The 26,809-nt window shown below is 42.7% G+C and overlaps 1 protein-coding gene across 5 annotated transcripts in view; it reads right to left on the reverse strand.

Moving 5' to 3' along the window:
• The window catches only part of LOC145349966 (ras-associated and pleckstrin homology domains-containing protein 1-like), a 228,770-nt gene that overhangs the window by 5,028 nt on the left and 196,933 nt on the right, over positions 1-26,809 (reverse strand). For 4 of the 5 annotated variants that reach the window (XM_080198708.1, XM_080198707.1, XM_080198706.1 and 1 more), the window contains 4 exons: positions 23,595-23,693; positions 20,493-20,613; positions 18,418-18,572; positions 3,237-13,083 (listed from right to left, as the gene is read on the reverse strand). In XM_080198708.1, the coding sequence (XP_080054834.1) occupies positions 11,167-13,083; positions 18,418-18,572; positions 20,493-20,613; positions 23,595-23,693 (2,292 nt within the window). In that variant the 3' untranslated portion in view covers positions 3,237-11,166. Of the gene's footprint in view, positions 1-3,236; positions 13,084-18,417; positions 18,573-20,492; positions 20,614-23,594; positions 23,694-26,809 lie in introns of those variants that run through there. The other variant, XM_080198710.1, reaches the window with a different exon arrangement.

Here is a 26,809-nt window from a genome sequence, read left to right on the forward strand (position 1 = left end):
TGAACGTCGTACCTGGAGCCCAGACTAGTTGCCAAAGACAGCTCCCTTTGGAAACCCAATATTATATTTAAGAAAGAGAAAGACCAATGTATTGTGGTGGTAGAGGTAACAGTCTTTTTCGAAGACGACTGCTCTAGTCTGGAAAAGGCGTGGGAAGAGAAGGAAAAGTATAGTTATGTTGGACCTGAAATTATGAAATTAACAGGAGGGCTTGAGCCTGGATATTTTGGATTTGTGAATAGGTGCCAGAGGAAAATGGCTCAAGAGGTACAGAACCTTTGCCCAACAGATTGAAACTCACCTTATCATTAACATTGGAACTTCTACAGCTCTTCAATAAGCAAGACCTGACAGATAAATATAGAAGCCCAGCCATTGGCTTGAAAGACAATCAGGTCCTTAATGCCTAGATCATGAATGCATAATTGCGGTGGGTACCATTATTAGGTGTTAATTATGTATATGTGTTAAATTGTAATGTTTTGTTGACAATATTGATTATTCTGTTCACTGTTAAATTGATGTATGCAATGTTGATGTTTGTAATATTTGTAATGTAAAGTCTCACTTTAATATCTAATAAAGGCTTGGCCAGCCCACTAGATCAGTAGGACATCAAACTGTTAGGCCCCATCTAATCCGTGTCTCACTTTAAGATGCCCGACCTTTGGCCGTGGTATCGCTAGATGTTATAAAACGTCGACGAGCAACATAAAGACTCGGACAAGGCACTCACTTGAGTATTTCAAAATAGCCAAATGCATCGTCATCTAATTAGTGACACACATGAATGGATGAATGAGATTCCCACTGTCCCTACCTACTATCTAGCACAACAGCCAAAGGAACAAGCTTGGCAAAAACAGCAGGGAAAGAAGACCCTGTTGAGCTTGACTCTAGTCTGGCACTGTGAAGTTGCGCCGTCACTCCAGTGAGAGGAATAAAGCACTAATTGCAGGGAGTGTCAAAAGTAAGCAGAATAGGGTAAATAACAAAAATAATTCAATTTGGACAGAGGAAGAAATTATGACTCAAATTAGAAATCAAATTAAGGGATGTAAATATATTAAGATGGCAGAGCATTTAAAAATTGAAAATGAACAAATTTCAGATAAAAGAATAGTAGAAGTAGATTAAAAGAATCATTTCATGATTCTATTAAGGGAGAATACAGAAAGGAGACATGACTACACCTAGTTTTTGAGGAGTTAAATGAGGAGATCGATAGTGAGGATGAGGAAGGTAATAAATTGGGCAGTGAAATGTTAACTGATGCTTAGGTCAATGAGGAAGGTGTTGACAATCCTATGGATAGTGATAGTAAGCAGAATATTAATTTAGGTGCAATGGTTGATTCTAAACTGGAGTTGATTAAACAAGATTTAAAAAAAGAGGATTAAGAGGTCAGTGATTAATGGATTTACCAAATTGACTGATTAATTCAGAATTAAAAAAAGAGAAAATTCCAGGGAAGAATGAAACTAAATAAAAGCAAATGAACAGGACCAATGAAAGGAGAAATGGAAGATGAAGATCAATTAGGAAGGATGCATTTAGGATGGCACAAATAGCCAGGCAGCTGATGAGAGGATGTCAGCAGAGTAAATGCCCCCTGGATATTTCTGAATCAGATCATTTTAAAGAAAGACTGATTGCAATAGAAGATTGACATAAGTAAATCTGTTAATAGATGCGAAATGTATATTGAAGTCACTGATGTATTAAACCAATTCAGGAATGATATCATACCTGGACCAGATAAAATTAAAGTTGCAGATATGGTTAGATGTCAAAAAATGTCCATGATTAATTACTAAAATGTATAATATTTTGTTAACAAGGGGAGATTGTACAAGATTTAATTAAAACAGCAAGGATTTTTTTAATACCCAAGTCGGATAATAAGGAGGCATTGAGAAGCACTGATAATTGGAGACCCTTAACAATAAGATCAACTTCATTAAGAGCTTTTACAAAAACAATTAGTGTTGGATTAAGCAAGGTAGTTATGCCCAGTACTAGTTAGAGAGGATTTATAGGTGGTGAAACAGGCTGAAACGAGAAATTAGCTATCTTAAATAGTTCTTCTAAAGGAACAAATTTAATAAGAGATACCTATGCAGTTTTCATTGATTTAGCTAAGGCATTTGACACAGTTGAACATGAGTTGATATTTAGCAGTCTCAACAGAATGGGATTACCTAGAGAAATAATGAGGCTAGTTGATAATTTGTCTGTAAATATGTTCACGTATATTGAGGGAGGAAAGAAACAAACATCCCAACAAAAAAGGAGACAAAACAGTGAGATCCTCAATCACTTATATTGTTTAATATTGAATATGCTCTTCCGTTCATTAGACGATAAAGGCGAGGAGTGTTCAATCCATTCAGGCCAAGGTTGTAAGCACCTCCCTAGTGTTTGCTAATGATACAACATTAATTAGTGATTCCTAATGTAGAATGCAGAAAAATCTAAAAATAGTGGAGAAATTTGGTTTCTGCACAGGATTGGAGATGTATTTAAAGAAAACCACAGCTTTCTTTATGACAACAGAGAGTAAAACATTTCTTTTTAATAATGTAGAGTGCTGGCACATGAAAAGTGTACTGGTCAATTTTATTGACCCCGAATATATCGAGAAATCCCCGGGGGCATGCTTTGACCCCTGGATTGGTACAACATAACATACATGGAAAAATATACTACAAGGCTGGATAACAAATTTAATGGCCTGTCCCTTCAAAGCATCACAGAGATTTTATATTTTAACAACATATTTTATTACATGATTTTATCACCTAATCTTAACTGAAATCTCTCAGAACAGGCTAGTTATGCTCGACAATATTATCAAAAGGCTACTAAAACTTTACTGCATTTACTGAACGAGATTTATATGTATGTCACAGAGGTGATGGACTTGTCCTACCTAAGCTTGAAGCGAAGTTCCCTGTCGTGGTATATAAAAAATTGAGATCTTTTAAATTAAAATTTGAACCCTTAATCTCGACTGTTCAGTACTGTTGGATTGACTTAGATGAAAAACGTAGCCAGCTTTTAAGTCGTTAAAGAAATAGAAGCCCACGATCCTCAGAACACAATAATTATATCTAACAATAAAGACGAGGATGCAAATTGCCAGTTTGAGGCAGGTAAATAGGCTTATCTTAATTATCAAGGCATTGACATCCCTTATTTCTTTGATGACCCGATCCTGAATCACTGGCTGCGTCTTAACTGTTTTAAGAATTAAATTTTATCAACACTGTTTTAATTAGGTGCCTATCCGATGAGATATTTGTCTTTGGGGGTGATGAACTGGATGCTCCCCACATAGATGCTGCAATACAGTCCATGAAACGCTGGGTCATAACTCTGGACATTGTTCTCATGTTAAAAATGTTCAGAGTTTTAGACATAAGACATTTATTGAAATACATGATTTTAAAAACATAATTTTCAGGTTTATATGGAACCCCTCACCCGAACCGAAGAGCTTTTAAAACCTGACATTTTAATCTGAAGGACACTATGTTGCCATTGTGGATGTAACTCCCTGCTTCGAAGATAATAGTGAATCACTAGAAAAAGCATGGAAAGAAAAAGTTGGTTAAGTATGAACATCTCGCGGCTAAGATTGCTGTTTTGACAAGGTGCAACAACGTAAAATTCTTTGGATTTGTTATTGGTTCCCGTGGAGAATGGTACAGACAAAGTGGTCGGGGTTTTACGACCTCACTTGAGCGAGGCTCGTAAAATCCTGTCCTAGCCCATGGAGCGTTCCGTTCTGAGAACCGCGCCTGCCCCATGTCCGGGACGGGCATTGCAGCAAAATTCCGGCCAATGACTCGTTAAATTTCTCAACATCAATAACTTTTAAGACCTTCACAGAACAAACAAGACTAGCACTATTACAGACAACAAAAATGTTAGATTTTTTATGGACAATTGATTTTGTTCCAGAATAAATCACTTCTGGCAATTTGTAGTATAGTTTCAGGATATTTTAACACGGCATAGTTCTGTTAATTTTAAAATTTGCCTTTTTGAATTGGTTTTGGTTTAATACTTTTGGCTATAGCACCTTCATGTGTCAGACGATGATGGCCATTTACCGTTATCTGTTGACATGCTGCTGGTTTAATTCCTCTTATGTGTGAAATCTGTAGCTACAATGATTAGGTTTGTTAACGAAATGGAGTAAATAATTGGCCTACATCCAATAAATTACTAGCCCTAAGTTTGCCAGGTAGAGGAAAGGGGCATGCCACAATAAAATACACACCGGATGTAACAACATTTCAAATAGCAGGACAGGTGGAGTTGGCAGTTAATAAAGCATACATATCCTGGACTTTATAAATAGGGGCACAGCATAAAAGAGCAAGGAGGTTATGCTGAACTTATACAGACACTAGTTAGACATCAGCTGGAATACTGTGAGCAGTTGTGGGGGCCACACTATAGGAAGAATATAGCATTGGAAAGAGTGCAGAAGAGATTTACAAGAATGGTTCCAGTGATGAGAAACTTCATTTATGAACAGAAGTTGGTGAGATTGGGACTGTTCGCCTTGGACAGAAGGCAGCAAAGAGGAGATTTGACAGAATGTTGAAAATTATGAAGTAACTGGACAGAGTGAATTGGGAGAGACCGTTCTCGCTCGGAAAAGGATCGAGAATGAGAGGTCTTCGATTTAAAATAATTTGCAAAGGAAACAAATGTGATGCGAGAAATATCTTTTTCACCTAGCGAGTGGTTGGGGTCTGGAATGCACCGGAAGTATAGGGGAGGCAGGTTCAATCGAGGCATTCAAAAGGCCATCAGAATATTATACGAACAAAAACAATGTGCAAGGGTACAGGGAAAGGGCAGGGGATGGCATTAAGTCACGATGCTCATTTGGAGAGCCAATGCAGACACAATGGGATAAGTGGCCTCCTTTTGTACCATAACAATTCTGTGATCTTTTCAGAGCGCTTCTGTAGAACAGAAGTGGATAGGGATGTGGGGGTGAGATATGATATTTATACAAGGGCATTATAACTTATACTATTCCTAAGTACATGAACTGAGTACTTTCCCACAATGTCTTCTGATCATTCAACAATGTACTCTTAAAAATAATTACCTTTTGAAGTTATTTTGTATAAACTAGTTCCTGTAGCTATCAACGTAACAGCAAATATGCTGATGTGTGCTCAATTAACATGTCAATATATTTAACGAGCAGGACAGACAATTATCAGGAGGGTTAGAGTGCCACTCTCACTCACCCCCCACCCCAAGCCAAGCCACTAAATAGGTATGGTACAGTTCTCAATGCAGGAGGGGAAATGATGGGGGGGAAATTCATCTGTGAAACTGAATATTATCTGTTTTACAAAAGGCCAGAGGTAATGGAAGATAAACCATCAACTCCATCAGGGACAAAAAAAAATCAGAGTTTGTAAATTTGTGCAAAGCTGCCAGAATTCTACGACAACATTGTGTGTCACAGTCAGTCATTTATGGCACAGGAGGAGGCCATTTAGTCCATCAAGTCTATACTGGCTCCGCACAGGGCAATCCAGTCAGTCTCGCGCACCACCTCCTCTCGATGCCTGCAAGTTTATTTCCATCAAGTGCCCATCCCATTTTCTTATCAAATCACTGATCGTTTCTGTTTCTACCGTCCCCATTGGCAGCGAGTTCTAGGGCATTCCTTCAGAATTGAAGAATCAATTTACAGCTTGGCTACTATTTACCGCAGATGCTTAGACTTGCAGTGGATTCTGTTTAATTGGCTTGGTGAAATGGCAATCAGAATAAGTTCAAATTCCTTCAGGCCGGATCTGGGAAATATATTCAAATCCCTTCCCCTTCTGGTTCTGGATACCGATTCTGGGCCGCTTGTGATCGGTTTGCTGGTAGGAGACTGAGAAATGACCTGGACTTATGGCAATTAGCGTTGATGCTTACGTGAGGAGATTATTGAGCATTTTAAAATCAGCCCTGAAAATCCCAGTGCTCCAGGGGATACTTTTCCCTTGGCCAAAAACACAAACTGATTACCCGGGCGTACAAAACTGGTGAAGGCAAAGAATGCATAGAGAGGTAAAAGAGATGTGTTTCAGAGAGGGGGAAAAGTACACGGCATTGTATTAGGATCATGGCTCTTTTTGATATATTAACAATCTGGATTTGAGTGTACAAGGCATCATTTCAAAGTTTACTTGAAGCTTAGAAAACAGTAAACAGGGAAAGAGACAGTAGCAGACCCTTCAAATGGACAGAGACATGGCAGATTAAATTTAATGCAGAGAAGTGGGATGCATTTTGATAATAAAAATGAGGAGAGGCAGTATAAACTGTATGGTACAAGTTTAAGTCGGTGCAGGAGCAGAGGAAAATAAGGGTTTGCAGTCAGAAATCTTGGAGAGTGGCAACACAACTGGAGAACACTTAAAACAGCCTATGGCATCAAGGGCAGCACAATGGTTACGGATATAGGGTGGGAGAGTGAGCGTAGGCGGACTGCTCTTTTGGGGGGGTTAATACAGACTCGATGGGCCAAATGGCTCATTCTGCACTGCAAAGATTCCATGAGCATCCATGGCTTCACAGAGACAGAGTAGAAAAGCAAGGAAGTCATGATAAGCCCTTTTTAAGTCACTCGTTAGCCTCTGCTAGGGTACTATGTCCAACTCTGTGCTCCATACTTTAGAACAGATGTCAAAGCCTTAAAGGTGGGACAGAGATTCACTGGAATGGCACTAGGGATAAATGATGTGGTCTGAATAAAGAAGTAGGGATTGTTCTTAGATCTGAGAAGGTCAAGGAAAAATTTAACTGAGATGTTCAAAATCGGGTGGGGTTTTTGAAAGAGTAGAAAGGGAGACCAGTTTCCTCTGGCAGAAAAGATCAGTGAAAAGAGAGCACAGATTTAAGTTAATTTGTAAAAGAACCAATGGCGACATGAGGAGAATCTTTTTGCACAGACAGCTGTGTTGATCATACTAATGAACTACTGCATTAGATTCAATAGTGACTTTCAGAACATAGAGATAAGAAATGCAGAAGTATAGGGACAAAGCAAGGAAAGGGTCGATTTGGATCACACTGTCAAAAAGCCAGCACAACTCAGGTACAATGGCCCCCTTTGGTGCTGTAAGGTTTTATGCTTCATCTTGCTACCACCGTTCCGACTGTGTTCTGTAGAGTGACTTCTTCGCCTCGCCAGAAAAAACTACAGGGGCTCGATTTCACCACCAGGTAATTATTTTGAAAGTGTTTATATCATCCTGAGATTGTGAAAAATGCTCTTTAAAAAGCCTTATTTCTTATCCCACCTGAGTGCTCCAGGTTGTTACTGCTCCACAGTTTAGTACTTTTCATTAACCATTTCAAAAGTGTCTATTTGTTAACGTCCCCTCTCAGCCACTACATCCTTTTTCAAGATCTCCTTGTTGAATAAGCTGCTGGGTTTGACAAAACTGACTTCTTAGGGCGAATAAAAATTGGAATACAGTTACTTGTTCCAACTTCCAGAGTCAAACATTTAAGTAATAAATTATACCCCACTTTGAACAGGCCAAAGATCCCAGATTGAATTCCCTGCTACATGATCCTTCCAATGTTAAAGAGAATAGATAACTCAGAAGTGAAGAGGAAACAGTATAAATCAGGTCACAAACCACATCTCACAAGATTCAAATGGATCAATTAGCGGGTAAATGAGCAAAAATCTCTCATTCTAGGCCACATTTACCAGAGCTATGCATCATGAGTCTTAGCAAAAATTACTTATCACAATAGTTATTCTAAGAGTTCCTGGCCGAGAAGAACATCCAACAAGCCCAGCATCATTGGTACTTGTTGGATTGCAAACACCCAGGATAGTGGGATTGTTGATCATTGGATCTTGGCTGGACCACACAAACAGAAAATCACAGGACAGGAGACAGAGATATATACAAATCCATGAATAAACTGGGCCCAGATAATGTGCGCTTAACAAGCATATGTTATGTACTAAGGTCCACCTGGTGAAGGCAAGTGTGTCTTACAAACACCCACCAGCGCAAGGGATGCTTCACTTTGTACCAACAACACGCATTGCTGATTTTTCAAAGCCCTCCATTGAATTTCTGCATCTGGTCACACCTATCACCACTGCCTCAAGGAGTGCTGTAGTGAATGGGAACACTCTGTACGCACACAGTACACGTAGTGAACGGGAATACTCTGAATGCACACAGTACATGTAGTGAATGGGAATACTCTGAACGCACACAGTACATGTAGTGAATGAGAATACTCTCTATGTACACAGTACATGTCGCTAATGGAAATACACTGGACACGCACAGTATATGTAGTGAATGGGAATACTCTGTATGCACACAGTACATGTAGTGAATGGAAATACCCTGTACGCGCACAGTACATGTAGTGAACAGGAATACTCTGTATGCACACAGTACATGTAGCAAACGGGAGTACACTGGACGCGCACAGTACATGTAGTGAATGGGAATACACTGGACGCGCACAGTACACGTAGTGAATGGGAATACTCTGAATGCAAACAGGACATGTAGTGAATGGGAATACTCTGTACGCACATAGTACATGTAGTGAATGGGAATACTCTGTACGCACACAGTACATGTAGTGAACAGGAATACTCTATGCACACAGTAAGTAAGTATCCAATGTGTTATGGTGAAGGGGAATATATCACTAGGGTACAGTACTGATGGGCGCAGCACTGCTGTCAATGGTTGGAGAAGAGACCAATGATGAGTGAATTCAGTTATTTGGTGAGCTGTGATTCTTTTCCTCAGAACGAAGAGGATTAAGCAGAGGAGTCATATCGACGTTCACGATTATGCAGGGCTTTGGTAAGAGTAAATAAGATAAAGTTGGTCGCAGCAGCAGGACAGCTGGTAACCAGAGAGCACAGATTTCAGATAACTGGCAAAGTAAGTGCAGGCAAAGTGAATTTTGGCTTTCTGCGGTGAATGGTGATGATCTGGAAAGGGTGGCTGAAGCAGATTTAATAGTAACTTTCAAAAGGCAATTGTATATATACTCAAAATGGAAAACATTGCAAGGCTGTGGGGAAAGGGCTGGTGAGATTAATTCAATAGTTCTTTGGCTCCCCTGTGCTGCAAGATTCCACAAAATTTGATGTGATGTTGATAAAATACAAACTCGCGCTATAATGATCTTTTAAACACAAGCAGTTGCCCATCAACATTGGTACCTATAATCTGACACAACCAGCAATCACAAATATCTTGCTACGATTCTCTGCACTTATCTCACAAGTCACCTCTTCAGCCTTTCATTCCTACTCATTTCAGAGCGACTAGGTTTCTGCACTAACAGATGAAACAGAGAAATGATTTCAAACGAGATCTGCGCCAAATGTCAAATGGCTAAAGGACACTGATGTCTCTTCGCGGGAGTCAGTGTCCTGGTGGGGAATGGAAGTGTAGAGGGATTAGACATCCACAGTAAGGTGGTGGTTTGGGTCAGGGAATCATGGCTGTAAATGGGGAGTGACTGCCAGAGAAGCCAAGGAATAAGATTTGAAACACAGGGTTAAGTTGGGCAATGCCTTTCCAGAATATTGCTTTGCTGACTATCTTGTCCAAAAACGATTGACTGGTTGGTCACACATTGTTAGACTATTATTATTATAACCAGAGTGCCATTTGAAAAAATCATTCAAAATTTGCTTTTGGTTTTTGACTCCAGTATTTCCACATGAAAACATTCAGCTAAACGAATCTGGAAAGAAAATGCTCAGGCTCAATCCTGACAAGAGATTGTCTTTTCCTGAATCATACAAGGTAATTTACTCACAGTCCTGCAATAGCCTGCCCTGCTCTCCAAGCGGTGACCTTTGCTGGGTTACCTGGGTGCTAAGTGGCTGGCCTTCAGTAAAGGTCAGGAAGGAACCTGACCCAGGTAGAGGCATCATAACCCACAGCACACACTTTCTTGCTGGGGCAGTGGCAGTAGCTTCCCGAATGCAGGCCAATTGCATCATCATGCTATTACCTAGCTAAACTAGCTTAACCAGAAAGTATAAAACAAACAAACTTGGGACTGTCTTGTCTGTAGGACACAGCAGCAACCCAACTCTATCAACTGCACCATCTGTAGACATAGATAAGACAACTGGAAAAGTAGTAGTGAGGTTTGCAATATGATTCAGTGAGAATCCAGGTCTACACTTCAGCACCTTTCTGCATTCAATCAAAACCTCCAACATTTTAGCTAAATAAATTCCTTGAGTAACTCGTGGATTCCTCCGCCTCCCCTTCAAAATAACAGCACTCCAAAGTCTTCTGTAGCTCCAACAGGTCAAAGCTTTGGCCTGAAGATGGTTCTGCCAGTTAACTGGTGACCCATTTAATTGCACTGAACTTGTGGTCCAAACATGGTTGAATAATTCCCAATTTGCTTTGCTATCGGACCTAAAGTCAGCAACCAGGAGGTGGCTGATTGATTGATTGCTGGTAGCAGCAGACTCAGCACTCTGCTGTGCACTCCAAACATCCGCAAGGATTCAGATGCTCAGATCACTCGAGATATCGTACCATTTCTTCCCACCAGAAACGCGCAAGGTTGAAAACCAACAGAATGCAGAGAGATGACAGTCCCTTTTCTCAACCAATTCTGATGACACTTCTAGCCCGAGTTCCCTACAACAAAAAAGCTGCCAGTTATCACACTGGGAAGGTGCCAATGACAAAGACAAAACTCTTAAAAAAAATCAAAATCACCAACGACATTTAATCTGACTAAGTGAGAGGAAAACAGTCCTTTCCTCTAGGCCCATCTCTATAACCCCTCCCCCCCAGCTCCTATTGAACTAACCGGGAAATTTTCTGATCAGACACAAACCCCAGCACCTTTCCCCAGCTAGGTCCCATCATATATCAAAGCATCTATATTTACACAAGTAGAGCAAATTGACTTTACAAGTGAAACACAACACTCCACTGATCCAAGGATGAGGATTCCTATTAAGAGTAATGTGATCTAATTTTGTTGGAAGATGTATGCAGCCAGAGTTTTAAGAAAGGCAATTAATGTATCGCTCTGAATACTGCAGACGATGCGTATATGGAGCAGCATGTAAACAGCACGTAGACGGCTGGTTCATCAACAGTCCCGACTCAACTTGGTGTTGTCGCCCCGTTTGGGTGGAGCTGGGGGTGGTCCGCGCCGTAAAGTTGCATAGCCTGAAATGTTGCCAGATGCATACGTGCCGCTAGATTCCTGGTCAAAAAGCAACTCGGGAGGAGGGGGTGGGAGCACCATGTCATCCATGGTAGTGATGGGCTCTGCTTTGGAGAGACGCGTAGCGGTTAGTGAGCTGTGTCGGGTGAAGGACTTTCTCTGCAGAGTCCTATTGAGGTCAGCCAGGAAATGAGGCTGCACGGACAAGGCTGGCTTAGGAGACACTGGTACTGGATTGACAGGAGGAGCCGGATGCTCTGCAGACTCCCCTTGTGTCAAGCGGGTGCTGTCGCTCCTCTTGGGAAGTACTGGCGGTGGCGCTTTCTTCATCGAAGATTTGGACCATGTTTGTGGCTGAGGGTTCACCACAGCAACTTTAGGTGGGACAGCGTTGGAAAAACCAGGAACTGCCATCTCCAGTGGAGGAGGGGGTAGAAGATCCAGATCCGGAGGCGGGGGTGGAAAATCCAAATCCGATGGAGGCGAGGGAAACTCGGACACGGGCTCCTTGGAACCGGTCAAAACTCCTGGCCCTCTGCTTGGCGGCCCTCCAGGTGGGAACATCAAGTTAACCGCGGCCAAATTTAATTTTCCAGGCTTCGAAGGAGCAGGCGGGGAAGTGGCGACATCTGATGCTGGAGACGCTGGAGGAACTGTTGATTGTTCCATGGCTTTTCTGGACTCCTTCATGTCTGAACAGCTGGATCCTTTCATACTGGAGTGTCTCTGAGGCGTGGGAGGTGGCTTCTTACCACCTGGGCTGGATGTTTTTTTAGGTTTTTTGATGGAGGTCGTTTTGACTGGGGTGGGAGGAGGAGTCGGAGTCGGTGGGGGAGGTTGGGGTAGGCTGCTTTCAGGGGGCGGAGGGGGAAACTCAGGTGATGGGAGGGAATTAGGCTGCCACTTGGGTTTTGCTTTCACAGCTGGGGGAGATACGGGAGTTTGAAGTGAGGCTGGCGCTGGCTTTGCCATTGCGGGTGCAGGCGGCGGAGGTTGGAACTGACTTATAGACTGCTTTACGATGGAAATCGCAGGCGGTGGAGGAACGGGCATTTGTTCTGCAGCTCCAGCCAGCTGATTTGGCGCAGGGGAATGAGGGGAAGGAGGGAGAGAGGGCGGTGGTGGCGGCGGCAATGGAATCTGTGCAACCGAGAACCGAGGTGGTTTCGCCGATGTTGGGGGAGGGGGAGGTGCTGGGGGGTGCTCCACTTGAATGACACTAGGCACTGCTGGTTTAGGGGCTGTTTGAGGTGGGTGGCTTACAGAGGCCCCGAATGGAGACCCAACCTTCTTAGTGGCAGCAGCCTGCAGTAGAGGTGGCAGAGGGGGAGGGGGTGGAGGAGGTGGAGGAGGAGGGGCGAAGGGCTGGACAGGGGATGGAGTGCTTTGTTGCTGTATCTTCTGTGGTGGGGGTGGGGGTGTGAAGGCAGGTACCATGGGAGAAGGGCTGGGTGGTCCCGATTTCAACACAGTCAGAGCAGGGATTGCCTGACAAGGCGGTGGGGGCGGTGGAGTTGAGGGAACAGGCGGAGGAGGAACATACTGCCTGTCACTTTCTAACAGCAGCTGGGGCTTTACCAGCTGTGAAGGTGGGGCTGGCGGGATGGCCTGGGCTGCTACTGGCAGGGTTACAACAGAAGATGCAGCCGGCTGTTTGCTTGACTGCTGTCTGCTAATGGTGCTGTATTTACTAAAGGGGACAGTGAGTGGTGGAGGTGGAGGGGGAGGAGGAGGTGGGGGTGGAGAGGGTTGTGGTGCTACATGAGGCACATTGATCCTGGTCTGAGGGGAAGTGGGTGCTACAGATGAGGGATATGATCTCACCGAGTCTGTCCTAATCTGTTGAGAAAGAGAGAGAGAGAGAGTAAATAGAAAAAGTTGCCAAAATCCTCCAAAGCACATCAGTTCATCTCAAACATTAACCCTTTTCCCAACTCCATTTTCTATAAGCAGCTGGAAGTTATTGAAATTGATTTTAATTCCTAACAAATGGAAGATTGGCTCCCCTCCCTTCAGCAGAGCTTCTGCTGCCACTCAGACTCATGCAGAAAAATCACGCTACTATAAAATCAAATTACTGCGGATGCTAGAATCTGAAACCAAAAGAGAAAACGCTGGAAAATCCCAGCAGTATGGCAACATCTGTAGGACAGAAAAGAGCTGAAGTTTTGAGTCCAGGTGACCCTTTGTCAAAGCTGACAAAAGTAGAGTCTTTTAAAATCACTCTATTTTCTAGTTCTCTTTCGGAGAGTCGGTGCAGGCTTGATGGGCCAAATGGCCGCCTTCTGCACTGTAAGGATTCTATGATTTGACTTCATTGGGTCAGTCGTCAGCCAAAGACTGACTTGACTACAAAGGGTGGCACAATGGTGAGCACTGCTGCCTCTCAGTGCCAGGGATCCAGGTTCAATCCCGGCTTGGGTCACTGTCTGTGTGGAGTTTGCACATTCTCCCCGTGTCTGCTTGGGTTTCCTCTGGGTGCTTTGGTTTCCTCCCACACTCCAGAGATGTGCAGGTTAGGTTAATTGGCTGCGCTAAATTGCACCTTAGTATCAGGCGATTAGCAGGGTAAATATAAGGGATTACATGGATAGGCCCTGGGTGGAATTGTGGTCACTGCAGACTTGATGGGCCAAATGGTCTCTTTCTGCGCCGTAGGGATTCTAAGAAGACTGCAATGATGACTGACGCAATTCCTCGTTCATCTCCAGGCAGCTGAACTCAGTTGGTGCAGGGGCCGAGATGTTACATCTGGCTCCCATGCGCAGGGATTGCAGGCGAGAAAAGCCAGGGCTCCCTTTCTTCATAGAAATCATAGAAACCCTACAGTGCAGAAAGAGGCCATTTGGCCCATCGAGTCTGCACCGACCACAATCCCACCCAGGCCTTACCTTCATATCCCTACATATTTACCCGCTAACCTATGCACCTCAGGACACTAAGGGGCAATTTTAGCATGGCCAATCAACCTAACTCGCACATTTTTGGACTGTGGGAGGAAAGGAGCACCCACTCAATAATACCAGACAATCTAGAGTCCACCTATATGCCCTGGGTGAAGGCAGCAGAGGCTTGGATTAAAATGTGGTGCTACCTACAATACAGCCTGTTGACATGCAGGGACTAGACACATACATAGTGGTCACTTGGGAGAATTACTAGAGAATGTGAAGTGTTCAAAACACCAACCCACGTGGGCCTGGGACAAATAGAAATATTTTCATCAGTGCAATAATGAAACTTTGCTCTGTTACTTCTAAAACCCACTGGGTTGATGAAAGGTTTGAAGTTTCAACACTGGAATAAAGGTCAGACCTGACAAATTTAGTAATGGATCGTCTCAGAACCAGCAATCATACTCCTAAGAAGATGCCAGATTAGTAACAGTCCATAAGCAGTGTGTTCAGATAAAGGATCTATCAACATCACATAATGCAATGGCTCCAGCCTCCATTACAGTAGCTGTCACAGAGATTTACTGACTAGGATCAAGACAGAAACTACCCCAAACTCACTTCACCTTCCCTTCACCAGTACCTTACAGTCGCAGAGAAAAGATTCAGATCCCATTAACCCAACTTTTTCACCAACAATTACAGATGCACCATAGAAAGCATCCTTTCTGGTATCATAGCTTGGTATGACTCGTGCTCTGCCCAAGACCGCAAGGAACTACAAAAGGTCATGAATGCAGCCCAATCCATCACGCAAACCAGCCTCCCATACATAGACTCTGTCTACACTTCAGAAAAGCAGCCAGCATAATTAAGGATCCCGGGCACCCAGGCCATTCTCTCTTCCATCTTTTTCCATCGGGAAAAAGATACAAAAGCCTGAGGTCACGTACCAACCGACTCAAGAACAGCTTCTTCCCTGCTGTTGTCAGACTTTTGACGGGACCTACCTTGCATTAAGTTGATCTCTCTCTACACCCTAGCTATGACTATAGCACTACATTCTGCACTGTCTCATTTCCCTCTCTATGAACAGTATGCTTTGTCTATATAACGCGCAATAAACAATACTTTTCACTGAATGCTAATACGTGACAATAATAAATCAAATCAAAACCCAAGCTGGATTTGAACTGAGGTGAAAGATCAGTTTTTATTTAACTCTGTGCACTCCTGATGCCAATCTTGTGAACAAAGCTTCTAACTTGAAAAAGCAGTGGTGCCTCTGCATTTTGCAAAGATTATTTTGGGTTGCAAAGAAGCATTGCCAGGATTTGCTGCAGAATGCCCCAGAATGGATTATTCCTCATGTCAATGACACTGTATTTTGCTACTGTGATAGAATGTTCCACTCTAATGCATCTCCAACACAAGCGGCAAACAAAATTGTGTCCAACAAGCCACTCGAGTTTGTGCGTTACCCGGTGCTGTGTTACGAGCTAATTACTCAGCTACCCTGAACAATCTGTCTGTAATTGAACAGGACAGCTGATCTGCTCACAGGCAATCTAAATTTATTTAGGTTGTTAATGGATTTTTAAAATTTTCACTGTAGCCACACAGCTGGTTAAAGCAGCAAGATCAGATTCCTAGTTTATGTTGACTGAGTTATCTCATTCAGAAACTACAACTCCCAGATTTCCTTTCCTCCATCATTGGTGGCTGTGTCTTTAGCTGTCTAAATCCCAAAGCTCTACAATTCCCGTTTTTTTCTATTCCAATGGCTCCTCCCCTCCCCCATCCCATCCTCAAAGGCCATCTGTCATTTGCTCTCATTCCCACCAATCCCTGAACTCCTACTCTGCTCTGTTCCCTCTTAAATAGTATAAAATCCATCACTTTTCTCCTCTTTAGCTCTGAAGAAAATGGTCACCCAGGGTGGCACAGTGGTTAGCACTGTTGCCTCACAGCCAGGGACCCAGGTTCGATTCCTGGCTTGGTTCACTGTCTGTGTGGAGACTACACCTTCTCCCCGTGTCAGCACGTGTTTCCTCTGGATGCTTCGGTTTCCTCACACAGTCCAAAGGTGTGCAGGTTCGGTGCATTGGCCATGCTAAATTCTCCCTCAGTGTACCCAAACAGGCACCAGAGTGTGGCGACTAGGGGATTTTCACAGTAATTTGATTGCAATGTTAATGTAAGCCTACTTGTGACAATAATAAATACATTTTAAACTTTACTTCAAAATTGTTAACTATGTTTCGCTTTCTGCAAATACTGCCTGACCTGGATTTTTTGTTTTATCCCCAATTATGCCACCTTGTCCCAATGGCCAAGAAACACGAGAAGATGATTCAAAGGGGAAGGCTGCAATTTGAGTTTAGCACTATGTTACAGCAACGTATTGGGCAAGTGACCACATTTCCCTAGTTTCAAATCATGGTGGTAGTACATGCCTCACTTGCTAATACATTTGCTGCAGACTTGATAAGATGCCAGATCATTATTTACTTCACAAAATAAGAGCTCATGATGTAGGGGATAACACATTAACATGGATAGACGGTTAGTTAGCTAACAGGAAGCAGGGTGTTGGGCTAAATGGGTCTTTCTCAGGTTGGCAAGCTGCAGTGGCATAGGGATCAGTGCTGGGCACTCAACTTTTTACATCTACATCAATGACTCGGATGAAGGGATTGAATGGTTGCTAAATCTGCTGATGACAAAAATAAGGAGGAAGGTGAATAGCCGAAAGGACACAAAGCCAGGCCTTTACGGTTCCGTCCGCTGCAGGAATTGTTGCGAGACAGACTGAAAATTTGACAGACCAGCAAAAGGTCCGGCGACTTTGGGCCGGGAAGTTCTCACCCCACTGTGCAGGATGGGAAAATCCCGCACAGAGAGTCTGCAAAAGGATTTAAATTGGTTGAGCAAGTGAGCAAAAAATTGGAAAATGGGAGTATGTGAACTTAGGCATCTTGGCTGGAAGAATAGAAAGAAACTACAGTACTCTACATTGCAGAGGGATCTGGATGTCCTAGTAAATGAACCACATGCTTGTATGCAGATGCAGCAAGTAATTAAAAACACAAATGGAATCTTAACTTTCATTGTCAGGGGAATCAAGTATAAAAGCAGTGCAGTGCTGGTCCTGTACAGGACCAGACTGAGACCACCACGGTGTACAGTTTTGGTCTTCTTACTTAAAGATATAATTGCATTAGAAACAGTTCAGAGAAAGGTCACTCAATTGATAAAAGCAAATTACTGCGGATGCTGGAATCTGAAACAAAAGCAGAAAATGTTGGAAAATCTCAACAAGTCTTACAGCATCTGTGAAGAGAGAATAGTGCCAACGTTTCAAGTCCGGGTGACTGGCAGCTCTGACAAAGGGTCATCCAGACTCTAAGTATTGGCTCTATTCTCTCTCCACAGATGCTGTCAGATTTCCTGAGATTTTCCAGCATTTTCTGTTTTTGTTTCACTCAGCTGATTCCTGGGCCAAAGGGGTTAGCTTATGAGGAAAGGTTGGGCAGACTGAGTCTTTGCCAATTGGAGTTTAGAAGATTGAGAGGTGATCTTAAGGTAACATACAAGAGTCTCTCATTTAAGACCATAAGGAGAATCTTTTATCTCAGAGCGTCATAGAAACATAAAATCCCTGAAGTGCAGAAAGAGGCCATTCGGCCCATCAAATCGACACCAACCTCAATCCCACCCAGATCCCATCCCTGTAACCCCACATATTTACCCTGCAAATCCCCCTGTACACTAGGTCAATTTAACATGGCCAATCCACCTAACCCACGTATCTTTGAACTGTGGGAGTAAACCGGAGCACCTGCAGGAAACCCACACAGACACAGAGAGAACGTGCAGACTCCACACAAACAGTGACCGAGCCAGAAATTGAACCTGGGTTCCTGGCGCTGAGAAGCAGCACCGCTAACCACCATGCCGCATCAAAGTCATTCGTACGTGGAATTCTTCTCCCCTGAGGTTGGAGCACTAAATATATTTGATGCTGAGTTAGATAAGATTTTTGATTGACAAAGAAGTCAAGGGATATGGGGGAGGGTATGCAGAGAGGGAAGTGGAGTTGAGGCCGCAATCACATCAGCCATGATCTTATCTAAATGCCGGATGACTGAATGGGCTACTGCTGCTCCTAATTCTTGATTAATCAAGTGAAGTAAACAAGCAGGCTGATCAGGTGGGTGAGAGCTGAAGCTGGGTGCTTTTCTTTGTGCATCAAGAGGTTAGTTTTTTTCTTTCTTACCTTGGAATGCTGCTGTTGCTGCTCCTCCAGTTGCGTACCTCTTTTCCAAGCCTCTGAAAAAATGGAACTGACGATACTCTGGGAGCGAACATGGCCTGTAGACTGCAAGTCAGAAACACCACTATCTGACTGGTTTGAATGGTTTGAGTGGGATTCTGCACAAATAAAGCAGATGAAGGTGAATCCCATGCACGAAAGTACAGGTTTATTGAGTTCCTAGTGTGAAAAATGCTTGAAATTCTGTATGTAATTGGTAACTCTCTAAGCACTATGTATGCTAAATATTTGGCAAACAATAAAAGACTGCAAACAGATAGTAGGTCAATCAACATCTGATAAAACACATGGGTTAACATTTTATGTTTTTAGGTTGTATTTATTTTTAGTCACAAGTAGGCTTTCATTAACACTGTAATTAAGTTACTGGGAAAAACCCCTAGTCGCCAAACACTAGTGCCTGTTCAGGGAGAATTTGATGTGGGTATGCCGGCGTTGGACTGGCGTAAACACAGTAAAAAGTCTGACAACACCAGGTTTTAGTCCAACCTATTTATTTGATAATATATTATCAAATAAATAGGTTGGACTAAAACCTGGTGTTGTCAGACTTTTTACAGGGAGAATTTAGCATAGCCAAAGCACCTTACCAGCACATCTTTCAGACTGTGGGAGGAAATCTGAGCACCTGGAGGAAACCCACGCAGACACAGGGAGAACGTGCAGTCTCCGCACTGACAGTGACCCAAACCGGGAATCGAACCCAGGACCCTGGCACTTTGAGGCAGCAGTGCTAACCACTGTGCAACCGTGACTCCCCTGTAGAAGGGTAACTAAAATGAAAGACTCAAAGAAGACACTTGTGGAGCTCCACTCACTGCCACATCCCAAGACCTGTGTGTCACCTTATCGCCTTCGACTGCTTAGCCAATCACTTCTTAGTTACCAGCGATACCATGATGTATCCTTCTTAAAGCCCTTAATTGGGAATCTTATCAAATGCCTTCTGAAAATGTAAGCACCTTACATCTACAGGATACCTCTCTTTAAATAATCAATTGCATCTGAGTGAGTATTAGTATGGAATGTTTCCCAACTACAGGAGCCACATTACCCAGTCTATAGTTCTGGAATATTAGCTCAAGAAAAGCAATCTACTGGGTCTCAGTACAACCTCTAGACTTCGGGAACGTCTGCATTTTAAATCAGAGTTGTATCCAGAACACACATGCTTGTGATCTGATTTCGGTGAACAATCCATTCACCAACTCACAACAATGATTTCTTACATTTCACCTCCCAATTTTCTCGCTCCTCTCCAGATTAGCTGGTTTTTGCTGGAATTATGTTGTAGTCTCTGGTACCTCAAGCCAGTGGGCCATTTTCCGTGCTTGTTTGCTCAGCAAGCATTGGTGGACTACCAACCATAGAAAACATCACAGCCCAGAATATCCCTGCCCAAATTTCAGACAGACTCAGCAAGTAGCAACTGAGATGGAGAAGCAGCGACTGGTTATTCCGAAAGGCACTGGGGCCAGCTGCAACACAGCATTACTCTATTTAAGAGCAGCTAATTGTACAGATTAGGGATTGTCCCAATTGGTACACGGCACTAAGTTGTGTAATCAAAGTGAGCAATCAAGTGAGCTCATCAAATTATGTTAATGAATTAAAAAATGTTCCATAATGATACAGCACGTTATTTCAAATTCCTTCCCTACAAAATACCTTTTCCAAGTGATATTCATATTTTTGCTTGGCACCCACAGTTCCTCAGCAAATGTATATCTAATGCTTAAGCAAACTTGTTCTGCATTTATCAGGATTTGGTTTCCATTTCCTTCAGTCGCTCTAGCAATACAGAGAAGTGCAGTACACACAGCATTAGCCGTGTTGTCACCAATGCTGGAATTTCCTGCTGCCATTGTCCACATGCAAGCAGGAAGAGCTTCCTGGTTGGCAACTGCTGCCCAAACATCCAGCTCCCAACAAGGGTCATCACCTCAGAAAGAAAGGCAGAGGGAAAGGTGGAGAAAATTGGGAAAGGGGGAAGAGGATAATAAACTTACGCAATTTACCTGGCAAACTGGAAGAGCTGGACCCGGATTTCATACTAGCACTGGACAGGGATGACCATTCATATGCAGCTTCTGCCCGCTTCACAGCATCCTGGTAGTTGTCATATAGTTGTTTCCCGTACTAGTTAACAAAGGTGAAAAGTGGATTATTACTGTATCAATTTCTATATTTTTTCATAGGAAAATGGCCATAATCTCAGTGGTTGTTCATACAGCTTTAAGCCAACTGGGTCACAGATAGTCTGTTGTAGTCTTACTGCAATTGTAGAGAGCCTTGGTGAGGCCACACCTTGAGCACTGGGTAAAGTTTTGGTCTCCTTACCTGGGGAACGATATGCATCCCAGGGAGGGAATACAACAATAAGTGGACAGATTCCTGGGATGAAGTGATTGTCCTATGAGGAGATACTAAGTAGACTTGTCTTATACTCTCTGGAGTTTAGACGAATGAGAGGTGATCTTACTGAAGCATAAATGTCTGAATCTGAAGGAGTTATGTAAGGTAGATCCTGAGAGGAAGTTTCTTCTGACTGGGGCTTATAGCGGTCAGTCTTTTAGGGCTGGGATATGGAGAATTTTTTGACTCAAAAGGATTAGGTGGTGATGGCCTAGTGGTATTATCGCTGGACTACTAATTCAGAAACTCAACTAATGTTCTGGGACACGGATTCGAATCCTGCCATAGCAGATGGTGGAATTTGAATTCAATAAAAAATATCTGGAATTAAGAACCTACCTGATGGCCATGAAACCATTGTCGATTGTTGTAAAAACCCATCTGGTTCACTAATGTCTTTTAGGGAAGGAAATCTGCCATCCTTACCTTGGTCTAGTCTACATGTGGCTCCAGAGCCACAGCAATGCATTTGACTCTCAACTGCTCTCGGGCAACTAGGGATGGGGAATAAATGCTGGCCAGCCAGTGACGCCCATGTCCCACGAATCAATAAAAAAACCTTTGAAATTCTATATCCAGATATTGTGGCTGCTAAGATATCTTCAACAATAATAATGATAGATTTTTGAATATCAAGGGAATTGAGATATGGGTGTATCTCTGAATGACAGAGCAGGAAGGCAGGGCAGAATGGACTAACCCTGCTATTGCTTATGTTATGTATTAACCAAGATGCCATGGGAAAACTTCTTTGGAAGCCAACTGCCCTCCATATTTACCAATCCATTTCACAGAATCACAGAATTGTTATGAGGCAAGAGGTGACCATTTGGCCCATTGTATCTGCACCAGCTCTCCAAAAGAGTATCATGGCTTAGTGCCATACCCTTGCCTTTGCCCCATTCCCCTGCACATTGCTTGAAGAGAAACAATCATCTGATGCCCTCTTGATTGCCTCAACTGAACCTGCCTCCACCACGCTATCAGGCAGTGCATTCCAGACCCCAACCACTCGGTGTGAAAAAGTTTTTTCTCATCACATTTGCTTCCTTTGTAAGTCACTTGAAATCTGCCATCTCTAAGTCTAGTCATATCAATTTCCTCAAAATCCAAGACAATGTCAATACTATGTCAATACTAGCAGTCACTAGTAACACCCAATGTTAGGCGGTGACAAGCCTGTACAAATACTTGACTGCAAGAGGGCCAGTAATTCAAAAATAGCACAACAGAAAAAGTTTGGTCAAAGAGACCAAGAAGGAAATCTTCTTGTAAAGGTAGACAGCATACTAATGCAATAAAAAAGGGATTAGCATCTGTCTTCAGAAGAGGATGCAATGCTCAAAGTAGAAAAATCACCTCATTCTGATGAGGATGCATCCTGATTTGGGAAGGAAATAAGTCTGGCAGTGAGTTTGATATAGTGTTATAAACTTTAAAAAGGTGTTTTTTAACACCTAAAGATAGGCATATTAGCAAAATTGAAGCCGCTGGAAATAAAGGTGAAGTAGCAGCCTGGGTACAAATCTGACAAAAAAAAGTAATCGTGAACAGTTGTTTGTCAAACTTGAGGGAGGTATACAGTGGTCTGCCCAGAACTCGGTACAGGACTATTGTTCTTTTTAGTTTATATTAACCATCTGGACTTAGAAGCACAATTTCAAAGTTTCCAAGCGACACAAAACTTGAAAATGCAGACAACTGAGGAAGACATTGGCAGTATAACAATCATTTTGGGAGGTTTTGAGGAGAAATCCTCAAATACATTTGAATTCAGAGTGGCGTGTGTCTGACCACAGGTATTCTGTGTGTTCAAAGGGACTGTATGTTACTGAGACCATTATAGCCCAAGATATTCTGTGTAACCTTAATATCATCAGCGGGGAGGGGGTTTGGTAGTGGTGGGTGGAGAGACACAGTAAAGGAATATTGTATCACAATCAAATCTTTCAAAATCTTTATTTTGTGGTTAAAACTAATTACCAGTCCTGTGACTGTGTTAAAAGAAAAGTAAAAATTATGATCTTTTCAGCCAGGGTTCCATTCTGGGATTTTCCCATTCAGTTAGAATACCAACTGGGATCGTAACAGATCACTTTCCATTTTCTAAACTACAGAGAATACAAGCCTAATTTACTCAGTCTTTCACAGCACTGCTGTGATGGCTGACGAGCTTCGGGACAAAGTGGAGCTGCGATTCTGCAGGGACAGGGCACCTTCAGTCCGATCAAAAAAAATTCCAAAGAGGAAGACGATTTAAGTGATCTTATTGAAGATAACCCAGGGATCAATGTATTGAGCCTGCATTGTACTGCCTTCAATTCAAGGATATCCTTTCTAAAAACGTGGAGACCAAAACTGCATAGACTATTCCAGATGTGCTCTCACCAAAAGTCTGTACAATTGTGGCAAGATGTATATGACAATAGTCACTTTCTAAAAGAAATTGTATACATTGGAAAGGAACTATCGCAGGGCTATAGGGAAAGAAAGGAGGGGTGAGACTAATTAGACAACCCTTTCAATTATGCTTAAAATCTAATATGGTCAGTGGTGGGGAAAAGAGCATCTTCTCACACTGGTGTTTGGTGCCTGTTAGAAGCATTATCCAATTAGATAGAGACAGGCTTGTCACTGATTAAAAATTACTGCTCCACCCAAGGATAAAGCAGGATCCCTGTCCCCTACCCACCCCCAACAGTTACCTTGGCAATGCGAATGCCATTCACCCACTGGTGAAGAGTTCTGACATCATCACAGCAGAGGTACTTGATATATTGAGACTTCTTCTGGATCTGAGGGTGCTGCAAGAAGAAAACCACATGTAAAATAAACTTTTATTCATCAAAGGCAGGCATCGCAACACAAAAAAATCTCTTCAAGGGGCAGCACGGTGGCACAGTGGTTAGCACTGCTGCCCCACAGCTCTGAGGACCTGGGTTCGATTCCTGGATTGGGTGACTGTCTGTGTGGAGTTTGCACGGTCTCCGTGTCTGCCTGGGTTTCCTCCGGGTGCTCTGGTTTCCTCCCACAGACCAAAGTTGTGCAGGTTAGGTGCACTGGCCATGCTAAATTGCCCTTTAGTGCCCGTGGTGTGTAAATTAGAGAGATTAGCAGGGTAAATATGTGGGGTCACGTGGATAGTGCCTAGGTGGGATTGTTGATGGTGCAGACTTGATGGGCTGAATGGTCTCCTTTTCCACTGTAAAGTTTCAATGATTCTATGAACATATCTTGGTGATCAGGCTAGAAGAGAGAAAGTGTGAGCCCAAACTGTATTCAATTTTACATCATTATTCAGCATATAATGTCAGCATGCACTTATTGTCTGTGCCATTTTTCTTCCTTTCAGCACACTTTGCTTTGATAACTTCCATCACAAATTCCTACATTCGCAGATTTGAGGAGGATGAAAGACAGCTAAGAGGGCATTGGAATAATAAAGTCTGGAGGTAACATAGAAACAGGGAAAGAGGTTCAGCAGCTGATTGTCTGAGGTTAGGGCAGAGATTAGGGAGATATTTCATAGGAGGAAATAAGCGATCTTGGTGACAGAGAGCATATGGCATTTGAAGCTCAGCTCAAAGTCAAACACCAGAGTTGCAAAGAGTCTGGTTCAGCCTGAGATGATGGCCAGGGACGGGAATGGAGTTTGAAGAGTTCCTATTACCGAACTAGGGGAATTTTCTCCCAAACAATACAGGATATCAGTCAAATTGCACGAAACATCACAGGCACTCAAGGGCAAACTGCGGGTGTGTTGAGGAAGAGCTGGATAATGGCATGTGCCACCTGATGTTGTGTTTCTGGATCCTGTTGCTAAGGAGTTCTGTGTAAATGCGAACTAAGAGAGGTTGGAGGAGATATTCTTGATGGACATTAGTAATAACAGTGAGGGAATTGGAAGAGTTTTTGCAGGAAATTCTCTATGTCTGGACAATATCTGAACTGCAAGGATCAGTGCTGGAGCCTCAGCTATTTAAAGTCTATATTAATGATTCAGATAGAGTAATGTTTCTAAGTTTGTTGATGATACCAAACTAGGTGAAAAGATAAACTGTGAAGTGGATACAGAGGTTGAAAGTGATCTGGACAGTACGGTAGCACAGTGGTTAGCACTACTACCTCACAGTGCCAGAGACCCGGGTTTGATTCCAGCCTCTGGTGACAGTATGGAGTTTGCATGTTCTCTCCATGTCTGCGTGGGTTTCCTCCAGGTGCTCTGGTTTCCTCCAAAGATATGTGGATAAGGTTGATTGGCCATGCTAAATTGCACCTTAGTTTCCCCAAGATTTGTGGACTAGGGGGTTAGCAGGGTAAATACCTGTGGTTACAGGGATAGGGTCTGATAGGGATTGTTGTTGGTGCAAGCTCGATGGGCTGAATGGCCTTCTTCTGCACTGTAGGGATTCTATGATTCTGTGACAGGTTAAATGAGTGAACAATATGATGGCAGATGGAATATAATGTGATGAAAGTGAGTTATTTATTCTGGTCATCAGAACAGAAATGCAGAATATTTTTTATAAGGTATGAAAATTGTACATGTTAACGTGTAGAGAGATTTGAGTGTATTTGTACAAGGAACAGAAAATTAGCATATAGGTATAGTAAGGAATTAGGAAAGTAAATGGCATGTTGGCTTTTATTATAAGCGGATAGGTGTAAAAAGAAAGTCTTGCTTTGGTGAGAACATACCTGGCATACGGTGTACAATTTTTCTCTATATGTAAGGATGTACTTGCATTGGTGGTGGTGTAGCGAATATTCACTAGACTGTCCCTTGGGATGTGTGTATTGCCAATGATGAGAGGCTATTGGTCCTATATTTTTCCGAATTTAGAAGAATGAGAGGTGATCTCATTTAAAATTGAAAGATTCTGAAGAGGCTTGACAGGGTAGACAGAGGTTGCTTTCCCTGGCTGAGGAATCCAGAATACAGGGCATGGTCTCAGGGGCCAATTAGTTAGGACTAAGATGAGTGGAAATGACTTCACTCAAAGGGTTGTGAATCGTTGGAATTCTCTACCCCAGAAGTTATGGATGCTCTGTCGTTGAATATATTTGAGACTGGGGTAGACGGATGTTTGCTCTCTTGGAGAATCAAAAGATATGTGGAACAGGTGGGAAAGTGGAATTGAAGCCCAAAAACAGCTCTGACCATACTGAATGGTGCAGTAGGATCAATGGGCCACATGTTCAATTCCTACTCTCATTTCGTATTTGTGTGTGAGATTGAACAATTGACTTGATGAGAACAGTTGGATGAGCGCATGGGTCGTGGGTTTCTCTTCTGCCCTCTCTACTACATAAAACTCAAGCTTAGTGTTAGCTAACCACCACCTTCCTGGTTGACCTCTATCTCTTTTCAAGATGGAAAGTGTCCTATCCTGTAGTCTTAGCCATTCAAACCTGTTGGTCAAAAGAAAGAAAAGGCTGCTATTGAAACAGAGGGCTCTCATGGAGCTAGTCAAGATCCTTACTGACAAGCTGAACTCTGAGAAACCAATCTCTGACTGAAGCTGAGAAAGGAGTGAATAGTTAAATCAGACCCTTCACTGATGGTGTGGGAATGTTTGGTATGGACTAAGGCCAATAAACTTAATTAATTTAAGAGGAAGTAGTGAGGAAAATCAAATGAGAGATATTAGCAAGCTATCCCGTCTGCTTTTGAACTCAAGGGACCTCACAAATGGATTGAAATGTTCTTTTCCAGCCCTCATAGTCCTAATATAGGCATAAAGTAGTACAGCAGCAACACCCAACATACGACATATTCTAAACAGCGACAACCCACACAGCCTATGGTTTCCTTCAGCTCAGCTTTTAAAAAAATAATTGAATACAGATAGGGACATTTGGGCAAACAATACACTTTGTACAACATCATAGTCCCTGCAGTACCATCTGTGAGCACTAT

This window comes from Carcharhinus amblyrhynchos, chromosome 11, assembly GCF_965287045.1.
Source record: "Carcharhinus amblyrhynchos chromosome 11, sCarAmb.v2.hapA, whole genome shotgun sequence".
NCBI classification, from domain to species: Eukaryota; Metazoa; Chordata; class Chondrichthyes; order Carcharhiniformes; family Carcharhinidae; genus Carcharhinus; species Carcharhinus amblyrhynchos.